The sequence below is a fragment of the Dipodomys merriami genome, unplaced genomic scaffold, assembly GCF_024711535.1.
Source record: "Dipodomys merriami isolate MVZ:Mamm:240054 unplaced genomic scaffold, mDipMer1.0.p SCAF_11, whole genome shotgun sequence".
Classification (NCBI taxonomy): domain Eukaryota; kingdom Metazoa; phylum Chordata; class Mammalia; order Rodentia; family Heteromyidae; genus Dipodomys; species Dipodomys merriami.
Genome location: NW_027202382.1, coordinates 12,788,593 through 12,801,470, shown reverse-complemented (window position 1 = coordinate 12,801,470; position 12,878 = coordinate 12,788,593). Strand labels below are relative to the sequence as shown.

At 43.5% G+C, this 12,878-nt stretch overlaps 1 protein-coding gene across 1 annotated transcript in view; it reads right to left on the bottom strand.

Annotated features, from left to right (window-relative positions):
• Aco1 (aconitase 1) overlaps positions 1 to 12,878 on the bottom strand; it is a 51,647-nt gene continuing 38,769 nt past the window's right edge. Inside the window, exons 15-21 of the mRNA XM_070008503.1 lie at positions 11,786 to 11,910; positions 8,953 to 9,057; positions 7,357 to 7,499; positions 5,050 to 5,197; positions 3,344 to 3,466; positions 2,321 to 2,506; positions 1 to 817 (exon numbers count right to left, since the gene is read on the bottom strand). Coding sequence (XP_069864604.1) covers positions 704 to 817; positions 2,321 to 2,506; positions 3,344 to 3,466; positions 5,050 to 5,197; positions 7,357 to 7,499; positions 8,953 to 9,057; positions 11,786 to 11,910 — 944 coding nt within the window. The 3' untranslated portion in view covers positions 1 to 703. The remainder of the gene's footprint in view (positions 818 to 2,320; positions 2,507 to 3,343; positions 3,467 to 5,049; positions 5,198 to 7,356; positions 7,500 to 8,952; positions 9,058 to 11,785; positions 11,911 to 12,878) is intronic.

Below are 12,878 nucleotides of genomic sequence, written 5' to 3'. Positions count from 1 at the left end.
TTTCCAAGAAAATAGATTTAATCTCATTCAAGTTATAAAATGTTCTGTCTCGCTCCCCCAGCCACCTCCAAACAAAGGTCTCTTCTTGACAAATGCAAAATTTTCTAGGAAAAATTGGTAAGGATAAAAAGAGAAAATGGTCTTTTGTGTTGATCTCTCAAAAAAGGTACATAATAATAGAAAATTTCCAATGTCTGCCCTATCCACAAGCTGTCTGAATCATGCGCTGTGAAGGGGAATCAGTCAGTGCGATGATTTGAAGTGTGAACCAGACTCAGCCTGCCTGTGTTAACCACTGCTCTAAGATGCAGAGCAACAGACCTGAGGTGAGGGAAGGACTTCCTGGAGCAGAGGAGAAAGGAACAATAAAAGAGGATATAAAGCATTATGAGGATGCTTGTTAGTGTTCAGCTTAAGATTAATGGGCAAGGGTAAGAAAGAAAAATCAGTGTCCCATGCTGAGTGATTTTAGAGAGAGGCTAGTTGTCTTTCTGACACTATTGATCTTCTCATGATTCCAGCTTCTGAGTTCTAGGAATTGATAAAAAGATAAGCAGAAGTAGAGCATGTGGAAATATCTCCCCTCCAGGGACGACATTCAATACTGCAGAGCCCACTGGCTTTGTCCACAAGGCTGGAGCCTTGTGGGGGCTGGGGAGGCTGGGAGCCCTGTGCATTGTGGGTAGCAGCACCCAGGCTGGGTCTACTTGGCCATCTTGCGGATCATGTAATTGAGGATGCCCCCGTTATGGAAATATGTGAGCTCCACGTCGGTGTCGAACCTCATGATGACCTGGAAGGTCTTCCCGGTGTCTAGCTGCAATGGAGAAGAGAGAGAAGATGGATGAAGCAGAGGCAGATAGCTGAGGGGGAGGAGCAGATACCCACAGCTCAGGGAGACTGCACAAGCCTGCCAGCCCCTTAGCCTGCCACTCAGTGTGGCCCACGTACCAGCAACCACGGTCTCTCCCCCCGGCCCAGACCACTGAATCAAGACTGCATTTCCACAAGAACTCAAGGAGTTTGACCTGCTCACTGGAGCGGAGTTTGAAAAGCACTGTAGAGAATTAATGATGGAGGTGACATTGGGATGACATGTTCCCAGCCTTCTCCAGGGCTCCCTGTTGAAGTGTCTTGGGATGGCAGCCCTGGGACCTTCCTCACATGGGGCTCAGTCACTGTTACCTCTGCAGTGAGGCTTTAAAGCCAGAGCTGGGGCGAGGATCAAGGAAGTGGTGAATGTGTATTTATATAATAAATGATGTGAAAATGTCCTCTCTCTGAACCATCTATGTGATTCTCTGGGTAAGTGGGACTGAAGCAGGAGGGAGGAGCTGGGAGCTGAGACTGGAACTGAGGGTCATCCTGTGACGTACAGAGCAATCAACCAGGAATCCACAGGTATCCTCTTCATGTTGTGAAGGCTGGTGGAAAGGTATTGGTAGGACTACAGGCTAATGCAGCCCTATATAATTTTGTTGTTGTTCTTATGATGTTGTACAAAGAGGCTACCAGTTCACAAGTCAGGTAATGTGTATATTTCTTTTTTGGACAATGTAATCCTTTACTTTGCTTTCCCCCAGTTTCTTCCCCCATCCCTGCCTAAAGTTACATGGGTCATTTTCCACCGTGTCTGCTCAACAGCAAGACTGCATTTGTTCACCCTTACTCTCTGCCCCACACACCTGCCTTGCCATCCTTAATAGAAAAAAAAAAAAACAAAACCCAGCAAAACTAAACACTATCACCACCAACAATGACAGTAACAACAACAATGAAAAAACCCATTTTTTTCATTAGTATTCTAAATGTTCAGAGAAGTCACAGTTTTGGGTTCCTCCCCTGAGGGTATCCTCCTTTACTCTGTGTGGATGCCTAGAGTCCTGGCTAGGTGATCATGTCCAGCTATATTTTACACCTAGCTTCCACATATGAGAGAAAACATGCCATTTGTTTTTCTGAGACTGGCTTACCTCACTTAGCATTATTTGTTCTAGATCCATCTATTTCCCTACAAATGGCATAATATCATTCTTTCTAATCAATGAGTCAAATTCCATTATGTATATGTACCACAGGTTTTGGATCCACTCAGCTGTTGTAGGGCATCTGGGTGGTTTCTGTAACTTGCTATTGTGAATCGGGCAGCAGTGGACATGGATGCCAAGTGTGTTTCTGGTATCCTGATCTGTAATGAGCTCAGTAGATTCCCAGGAGTGGTATAGCTGGGTCACACTACTGAGTGATTTTTGTCTCCCTAAAGCTCACTTGTTTCCTGTCAAAAGATACAGCAGGTGTGGGCATGGAGAAGTCCACTTACCTTAACCTGGACTCTCATGCGTGGCTTGAGGCTTTCTGGAATGCTGATGGTGTATCGTTCCCGCCCTGTGAGGCCCAGGGTGTCTGCGTTCTCCCCAGGGAGATACTCCAGGGGGATCACCCCCATGCCCACCAGGTTGCTGCGGTGAATGCGTTCATAACTCTCGGCCAGAACAGCTTTGATTCCCTGAAGAGCCAACAGAGTAGTTCTTTTCTTTTTTATCCTTCAGGCAAATGGAAACATCTCTGCCTTCAGGGAGAGCAAACACTCAGGAGGTAAGAGTGCTCTGTGTTCCCATCTGTGGGGACACTCAACGAGCCATGAACTGGCTGTGGGCCACGGGGAGCTGCCTGGCTCTGCACATACACGGCTCTATTCTCACTGACACACCGCAAGCAGTTCCACTGGCTGTGAAGTACTCACTCCTCGTTTCCCTGAGAGACTGGGAGCCTATTCTTGCCAGAAAACCTCCCTTAGCAGCCTGGGCCTGCCTCCTCATGTCTGTCCTTTGAGAGCCTCACTGATGGCACAGTAGCTGGCACAGTAGCCAATCCTTACCGTGCACTGCCCTTATACTTCCTGTGTCAAGGACTGAATTGAATCAAATAACATCTTGATAGTAAGCCTCCTATAAAGGAGACCTCAAGACAATGGCCTAAAATACATGTGGGGCCCCCAACTCTGAAAATGTTATGGTCACTTTGAAACTCTGTACAGAAGAGACATCTGTGTGTACACCTTCTGGATAAAATGTCAGATTCACAAATGCTCCTCCAAAGCTCATCTGCACACCTCCCCAAAAGTCCATGATCTCCAGGACATGGTCGCTGAGCAACTAAAGGGCCTTCCCCTTCACTGATCCATCCAGAGGCATATTAGACACTTTTCAGCGCTTGCTGTGGAATGACTTCTTGGTGAGCAGAGCAGCAATTTATTCCAGGGTGCCCTTTCAGCCTCCCTTCCATCCCGGGGTGCGGGGTGGGGGGGGACAGAAGCCTGCAACAGGCTCTGCTGCACACTCACCAGCAGGAAGGGGCCCTTGGCTGCCCAGTCCCGGGAGCTGCCTGCACCATACTCCTTGCCAGCCAGGACGATCAAGGGAAGGCCGGCCTGCTGGTACCGCTCAGCAGCATCAAACACGTCAAGCTAAGGAGGAGAAGAGGAAGGTTTTACAGATGCAGAAGAGGCAACAAAGTGGCCCAGGCCTTAGTGAGTCCTGGAGAGAGAACAGAAAGTCTCTAGACAGTGGAGTCAACATGAAGTCAACGGGAAACTCAACCTACAAGTCCTTAGTTATTCTACCTGTTGATTTCTACCAAGTTGACTTTTACATATGTGTGTGTGTGTGTGTGTGTGTGTTAATTTCTACCAAGTTGACTTTTATATAAGTGTGTGTGTATAAAATTATATAACTATATAATTTTTTGGTGGTGGTACTGGGGTTTGACCTATGGTTACTAGGCTAGTGCTTCTTCCACAGAGTCACATTATGTTCATGTTTGCTGGGGTGGTTTTTTTTTTTTTTTTTGCTTTTGAGATACAGACTCATTTCCTACCCTGGCACAGCCTGGGCACAATCCACTCATATTAGGCTTCAGTAGGTATAGTAACAGGCATGTGTCTGCATGGAGGTCTGCATGGAGAAGGGGTTTCATGGACTCTTCTCTGCCCAGGCAGGCTTCAGATCACAGTCACTACAATCTGTCTCCCAAGTAGCTGGGGCTACAGGCGTGAGCCACCAGCGCCTAGGTCACAATCCGATAAACAGTTTGCTCTGCTTTTCCAGGGGGTTATGTAACCTCTTGATGCTGCACATTCTCAAGCTAAACACAGGTAATTGCAATTCCCTCCTTACAGGGTTCTTACGAGGATTAGAAAAGCCAGTATATGCAAAATGCTTAGAACAGTTCCTGGCATATGACAAGTGCTACAGGTATTAATGACCATCATTTTGAAACAAATTGGCAGGGTTATTGATCAAGTGGGTTAAATTGGCAGTTTCTTAGCATTCACTGGGGGAAGGGGAGGGGCACTAAGCCACCACCCCCCCCCCCCCCCCCCCCCGCCATGGTAGATACTACCAAAGTTCGTTTTCATGTCATTCCATTTGGGTTTTTTTTTTTTTTTAGCCATAAAGCCTATAAGGTATTATTTCTACTATACTAATTTTAAAAAAAAATCTGTAAGCTTACAGAGGGAAATAATGGGCCCAAAGCAGGAATGAACTGGACCTGGGATTTCAACCCAGACTTGTGTGGCTCCAAGTGCAGATTCCCTCACTTCTGACACACCCCGTCTGTGAGTAAGCAACCCTACCCATGCACCAGCTCCAAATGGCTTGCTACAGGACTGAAGCAGGTCTCAAAGGGCCTGTAGATCCTTCTCTTCCCCACAGATTCAGTGAATTAAATACTGGGAAGCATGTACAATAGCACTTCTTGATAAATGTTCTCTAATTCGATTGGGAATTTCCCTTTAAATACTTGACCAATGAAATGTTAAAGACTGTTTAAGCTTGTTTCCCAAGAAACAAGATGTACATGATGGAGCAGAATTAATCTCAGGTAGTGACAAACTTCACAAACATAGGCACCTAGCAAGAGGAATTACGGTAGGCTAAGCCATGAAGAAAAAGTAAGACTAAGAGGAAAGCCACTGTGTAAAGAGCCAGTCTCCCAGAGCCTGAGAAATGCCACCTTCTGAAAGGAGCAGAAGCCAACAGTACTTACAGTTTCTCCAGAAGGCAGATGGATAGTCTGTGGTGCCTGCTTGTTCAAAAATTTGTTCAACAAGCGAATGTTGGCAAACGTGCCCCGTGCCATGATGGCGTCGTTGCCCCGGCGGGAGCCATAGGAGTTGAATTCTCGTGGCGTTAGGCTAATTACACAGGTAGAAGAAGAGGAGCCAGTTTAGTAAAGGGAGCAGAGATTTCACTTAGCTTACCCCAAGAGAAGAAAAATACAATAAACCTAGCACTTCCTATGATGCTACCAAGCCCTCGTCTCCAAGTCCGAAAAGCTGTTCTTAGAGCTCCGCCTTGGCACAGTGACACATGGAACAGAGAAGAGCAGAAATCAATTACTTCTAGAATCAAGTTAGAGGCATTTGAACCTAGATAGGAAAACCAAGAAGGACTTTAAAAAGATTTATTTTGTTTATTCATCACGGCAAGCTATAAATAAAAATAAAATACAAACAAGTCAGATGGGAGTCAATGAATATTCTGAAAATATATTAGAAACTACTTAAAAAAAAAAGCAACCATATCAGGGGCTTAGTGGTAAGAGTGCTGGCTTAGTGAGCATAGGCCCTGATTTAAATCTCAGCACTACCAAAACCAAACCAACAAAACAACTGTCAGGCACCAACCAGTGGTTCATGTCTATAATCTCAGCTATCTAAGAGGCTGAGACTTGAAAAACTGAAATTGGAAGAATGCCAGCCTGAACAGAAGAGTGGGAGACTCCATTTCCAATTAACCAGCAAAATGCTCGACTGGAGACACAGGTCAAGTGGTAGAGTGCCAGCCATAAGCAAGCAAGCTGGGCAAGAGTGTGAGTCTCTTCCGTACACGAGAAAGAGGAGAAGGAGAGGGAGGAGGAGGGGGAGGAGGAGGTGGAGGAGGAGGAGGGGGAGGAGGAAAGCACTGTCATCTATTTGGGCCCACAAGTTAACTAGAAACAACATAAAAACTTGGCATCCCAGCTGCCATTTCATATCTGTCTTCTGAGCCGTTCTCCATGCAGCCACCTTGGAATCCAGGAGGAATAGGATTGATTGATACAATATTATAACAAGAATTGAAACTACCCTGAGCCACCAATGATTGTACCATGACCAGGCCTCACCTGACCAGTTCTGAGATAAAGGATGATCAACCCAACCATAGCTCTAACAACCTCTGACCACCAGACTGCTTGTATCTGTGATCCTTTAATGATTATGTATACCTCTTGCCCTCTGCCTCCATTCTTCTGATTAAAGCACTATGTGGGCTTTAATCTAAAAACACACTGAAGTGCTTGCTTATCTTCTTCCTGCAGTATACCCATGTCAAATGAACCTCCTTTGTCTGCCCTTCATGACCACTCATCTCTACACAGTATAGTGGGCCAGGCCTAACATGCTAGAACCCCTGCACCTGGCCTCTGACCTAGAACTCATTACATAAAAGCTAAGCAGAAGTCGATTTGACTTTGTCCCTGAGTTATTAAGAAATGTATGCAAAGGTGAACAATATGTTGGCCACATAATTTACAAGTTTTACAAAATGAAATCATAGTAGTACCAATGTGGCAGGATCCATTTTTCCGGTCCCCCAAACACAGAAAAATCTTGTCTCTGGGAACCAATATAAAAGACAGTTCACGCCATCAAGGACATTGTCTTACAGTGAACACAATGGCTGGCCTGTTTCTTAAAACACTAGGGAGTGGCATGAGTATTAATACGGTTTAGTGATGGGTCTAACTTGGCTTCAGGAGCAGGCAGGCATGCTTAGGAATCCCAGAGATCCTGTCTATGTAATGTTGTGGGTTGGTGCATCTTGAGGAGAAGGTATATTTGCTTTCATTTAATTCCTGAAAGACTTTGTATGTCACAAAATGGTGAAGAATCACCATCTCTGGGATCCATCTCTGCAGGGGCTGATCATAACTTGGGACAGGAGCCTCTCCTGGGAAATCAGACTTGAGAACCTCTAACCTCAATTCCCATCAGTATAACAGAAAATATTTATATTTATATACCACAGATCTAATAACCACTGACATGTCTTTGGCACTGATGAATGGATAAATGAACTACAAATCTGAAGCAGTTCTCTGTAAACATGCTTCTCAACCAGGACCTGGCATTTTGGGTCTATCACTGCGGGGGGCCTCAGGCAGGCTCCACTTCAAGCTGGGGGCAGGGATGACACTTGCTCAAAAACAAGGTGACTCTCTGCTGCCCCCTGCTGGGAATCAATCATGTGTTGACAGATTCTCCAGAAAAATTGACTTTGTCCTTAGATTTCCCACCTCATTCAGACTTACCCTCTCTTAGTTAAGTAGCGAGCAGCAGGGCTGTTTCTTGCAATATTTCCAGCTGGAGAGATGTGGTCAGTTGTTACTGAGTCTCCCAGATTTAACAGCACATAGGCATCCACGATAGATTTGGGAGGCTGGAGATCTAAAGTCTAGCAAAGAAAATGACAAGTCAGTGTTTGCCCAGGTTTTCTCAAAACACTTCACCAAGTAATCCAAACTGAATGACAGCTCTTCACCAAATTCACACAGAATTCTCCTTTACTGATTTTGAGCAAGTGCTTAGAGAAGTAAGGTGAATTCACTCAAGCTAGAAGAAAAGGCAGAGTAATTGGCACGATCTTCTCCAAAGCAACAAAACAAACCAGACTTCCTTCCTCTCCACACAAATGGAATTCTGGCTTCTCTGCCTTGCCCCTCCCAACGACCCACTGGGGAGTATATGGAGTGTTCTCCCAGAGCACCTCAGGGCCTCCACACAGTCACACAGAGTCCCTGCATAGAGAAACAGTTCCTACAGACAAACCTCCCGGTCCTACGAAAGCCATAGCACTATCTGCCTAACTAGGCAAAGGTTTTTAACAAGATGGTATTTTAAGCAAGGGAATGGGTAGTAAAGTGTATTTTACAAGGCAAAAGAGCTTTTTAAAGAATTCACTGTTAAAACACAGTGAAAATGGGTTATACCGTGGGGGAGGAACATACAAAGCAACAAAAAAAATCACATGGTACCTTATAAATATGTTAGAAACAATAGCAAGAAAAAAAACCACTCGTGTCCCTATCTTGGGGTTCATTTCACTTAACTTTATCTTATATGATCATATGTACATAGCTTTTGACCTTTTCGGCTTGTCCCAGACATATACTAGTTATTGCAAATAAGGGAAACCATGGGACCTGTGTTTCTTTGGGCCTGGCTTACTTCACTTAATATAATTTTTTCCAAGTCTTTCCATTTCCTAACAAATGGGTCAATGTCATTCTTTCTGATGGAGGCATAGAATTCCTGTTTTCACTGTATTTGATGTCGGTATAATTTGGGGAGGGGAAGGGAAAAAACAAAATGTTTAAATAGGGATACAGGTTGACCCACTGTAACAATGAGACGTACAAGACACTATGTTGGAAAATGAACTTTACACTTTAGACGGGGGTGGGGGGGTGGAGTGTAGTTGTGGAAGTGGGAGGGAAGGGATGGTAGGGGAAACAAAGGAGGAGGCCACAATGCTTGATAAGAAATGTACTCATTACCTTGCTCATGTAACTGTAACCCATCTGTACAGTATTTTCACAATAAAAAACTTATTTTAAAAAAAAGAATTCACTGTTAGCCAGGCACTGGTGGCTCATGCCTTTTATCCTAGCTACTCAGGAGGCTGAGATCTGAGGCTCATGGTTCAAAGGCAGCCTGGGCAGGAAAGTCTGTGAGATTCTTATCTCCAATAAGTCATCAGAAAAACTGGAAGTGTAATTGTAGCTCAAGTGGTAGTGGTCTAGTCTTGAGCTGAAGAGATGAGGGACAGTGCCCAGGCCCAGAGTTCAAGAACCATGACCGACAAAAAAAAAAAAAAAAGAATTCATTGTTTAAAAAAAAAGTCATACCAGATTTTCAAAGAACGGTGGTGATTTAATGTACGTAGATTTGGGGTTCCAAAAATACAGTTTTTCTGATGGAGCTTCTAGGGAATTCCAGCTTTCATTGACAGTCTTAAAAAAGAAAGAAAAAAGAAAAATACAGACATATTAAATCATAATCCATCCCACAGAAAATTAAATATGCAAAATACTCTAGTTTAGACATACAACAAATACTGTTTTTTAAAATAGTTAATACAAAAGAGTCCTTCCTTCCTTGCTTCCTTCCTTCCCTTCCCTTCCCTCCCTCCCTCCCTCCCTTCCTTTCTTTCTCTCTTTTTTATTTTGTCAGTTGTGGGGCCTGGACTCTGGGCCTGGGTGCTGTCCCTCAGCTCTTCAGCTCAAGGCTAGAGCTCTACCACTTGAGCCACAGTGCCATTTCCAGCTTTTTTCTTTTTGCTTATGTGCTGAGGAATCAAACCTAGGGCCTCATGCATGCAAGCAAGCGCTCTACCACTGAGCCACCTTCCCAGCCCCCAAGATAATTTCTTATTTACTAACTTAAAAATATAAGAGCACTACTAAAATGGTAGGAGATAATTTCTTATTTACTAACTTAAAAATATAAGAGCACTACTAAAATGGTAGGAGCTATTCTACTTCCTGGGATTCACCCTAGTAACTAAATTCCAAGGTTGAGTTACAGACTCTGTCTTCTGACCCTGCTTTCTTGCTTATTCTGATGGGAATACAATCCCAGGGTGAGCTCCGGAGATCATGGAGAAGGCCATGAGGAAGGCATCAAGCTAGCAGCCAGTGAGGAACGGCAGTTCTCAGCCCAGCCACCCCAAGTCTATCTGGACCCTGCACTAGGCAGTGCTCTTCCAGAACATCTTGTCTGAGACTTATAAAGTCAGAACACCTGGATGTCTGGCCCACAGGTACCCTTAAGATAATGAATTTCTTTGCTTTCTACTTACTAATTTTTAAAGCAAGTTGTTACTTATACATATGTAATTCACAAAATAATAATCCAGATTGTATTGAAGGTAAAATGATGTACTCTAAATATTTTGCAAAGTATGAATGAAATTCCTGGTAACATGGACACTGGATGGCAATAAGAGCTGCTATGAATTTACAATGTGCTCAAATTCTTCACAAATATACTAATTGGGCTCTTGGGCAAATATGTTTAACTTGATGTCTGCCAAGCTACCTAACACTAATAAGCTGCTTGTGGGACAGTCCCCTTATTTCAAGTCCTTGAGCAGCTTAACCCAGAAAACAGGAAAAGGAGTAACATCAGAAAAATACACTGAGCCCTACTCACGTTTTCCTATTTGTAAAATGTATAGAAAGTTCTTATTTCTTGACTTTGGTATTTCCTATATTCACTACATATATGTGAGTCTATATGTATATATTTGTATGTACATATATATGTATATGTATATGTACATGTGTGTGTGTGTGTGTGTGTGTTTTGGCAGTGATGGGGCTTGAACTCAGGGCCTGGGTGTTGTCCCTGAACTCTTTTGCTCAAGGCTAGCACTCTACCACTTTGCGCAATGGCTCCATTTCTGGTTTTCTGGTGGTTAACTGGAGGTAACAGTCCCATGAACTTAAGTAGGATTACAGGTGTGAACCACTAGCGCCTATTTTACTATATTCTTTTTTTTTTGGGGGGGGGGCTGTGTCTGGTCGTGGGGCCTGAACTCTGGGCCTGGGCACTGTTCCTCAGCTCTTCAGCTCAAGGCTAGCACTCTACCACCTGAGCCACATTTTTCTTTTTGCTTATGTGGTGCTGAGGAATCAAACGCAGGGCCTTATGCATGCAAGGCAAGCGCTCTACCACTGAGCCACCTTCCCAGCCCCCTTTACTATATTCTTAAAGCAACCAAATAATACATTGAATGGTATGTTCAACCAATTCAGCTGATTATCCTTCAGCGATACTAGGAACATCTGGGGAGTGTCGGGTTTATAAAATTGTGTGTCATCTGCCCCATTTGTAAGGAAATGGGAAGACTTGGAAAAAACCATATTAAGCAAAGTAAGCCAGACCCAAAGAAACATAGGTCCCATGGTTTCCCTTATTTTCAATAAATAGTATATGTCTAGGATAATCTTAACAGATGAGCAGAATAGCTCAATAGCTACATACATATGACCATATAAGATGATGCTAAATGAAATGAACTCCAAGACATGGACACCAGAGGTTTGTTTTTCTTTGTTGTTGTTGTTTTAAAATACACTATATAATTTCTTGTTTCTTTTGTATGTTCTTCCCCCTATGTCACTGTATTTGAATTTGGGACCCTGGTATTGTATAAACATTTATCTGAATTAGGGAAGGGAAGGGGAGCAACAGAATGGTGAGACAAAGGACAAGGGGGGACCAATGCAACAGTGATATACACAAAGTAACATGTTAGAAATGATCTGTACAACTTGGGGGGAACTGTAGGGAGAGGGAAGGAGGGAGAAAAATGAAGGAAGGGGTAACAAGTTTGACAAGAAATGTACTTTTTTAAAGTAGGGCTTTTATTGTGAAAATACTGTACAGAGGGGTTGTAGTTACATGAGCAAGGTAATGAGTACATTTCTTATCAAGCATTGTTGCCTCCTCCTTAAGAAATGTACTTATTATCTTATGTATGTAACTATAACCCCTCTGTACATCACCTTGACAACAAAAAATAAATAAAAAAGTTAAAAAAATGGTATCATATGGCTGAAGACCACTTCTCTAGTTATCCAAAGACAAATCCTATTTCCTATACCTTATACTCCCTGAAGAAGTGCAGATAGAACACAGGAGAGTCTTTCTCTTAGGTACTGAAAGGGGCCTCACCTCTATTTTCTGATAGACTTCCTTAAACATCCCCGGGATGACAAACTGTCGCTCCACTGCCTGGATCTCATCTCGAGTTGGCCAGATATCCTTCAGAAACACTTGTTGTCCCTTCACATTAACTCCTGGGAAAACATGAATGTTATCAGAGAGAAGCATTTGGCCTATGTCTCCACTTCGTTCTTGCACACAGGAGGTGCTTTTCTCCAGTGCCTCTGTGCTACAAGGGTCAGTACTGAATCACTGAATGTCATCTGCTCCCAGAGACAATACAGGTTAGGCCTTCAGACCTGCTGGCCAATACATAGTCCTGTGTTATAGGTGCTTTTTTTTTATTTTTTAAAAAGACATCTTATTCAATATGTAGTGGGTCTTTCATGTCTGTGAGTTTTACATCTGCTAAACTGAGCAATACCTCAAAACTATTTAGGGAAAACATTACATCTGTACTAAATATGTAAGGACATAGTACCTGTCATTATTCTCCAAATAATACAATATTTATATAGCTATTCCTAAACATTTGGATTGTATTGGTATTCAATTCAGAGATGATCTGTATAGGTTAAATGCTAATGTAAGGCCGTTTGCTACAAGGCACTTGAATGTCTGCAGACTTGGGTATATGAGATCCTGAAATTAATCCCCTAGGAACTCGGATGATTGGCTGAACATCGATGCCTCATGAACGTATAGCCAACAGCTCTAACTCATGCCTGAATGAAGTCTGTCCAAGCCCAAGGCAGAACACGGTTCACTTGTGTTAGGATACCAGACTGCACTTCAGCCCGATGCCCAGGGACCAAGGGCCATTTTAAACATCAGTCACTACAAAAGGCACCAAACTGTGTGTGGGGGGGGGAGGGGGGAAGGAGCAAATATAAATAGGAACTAAATAGGCAGTAACAATGACACTTGTTTATAGTGTGACAGCGTAACAACTGAGACAGCAAGGCAGAGTGCAGCCTTCCTGACTTCTTTCCCTCTACATGCCAGGATAGCAGCGGACAGTGTTTCCACTGGAGCGCAAGCCCTGAGATCAATCCTGAGAACAAAACAAAAAAGACACACTGATGCCAGGCTTCAGGGAGCA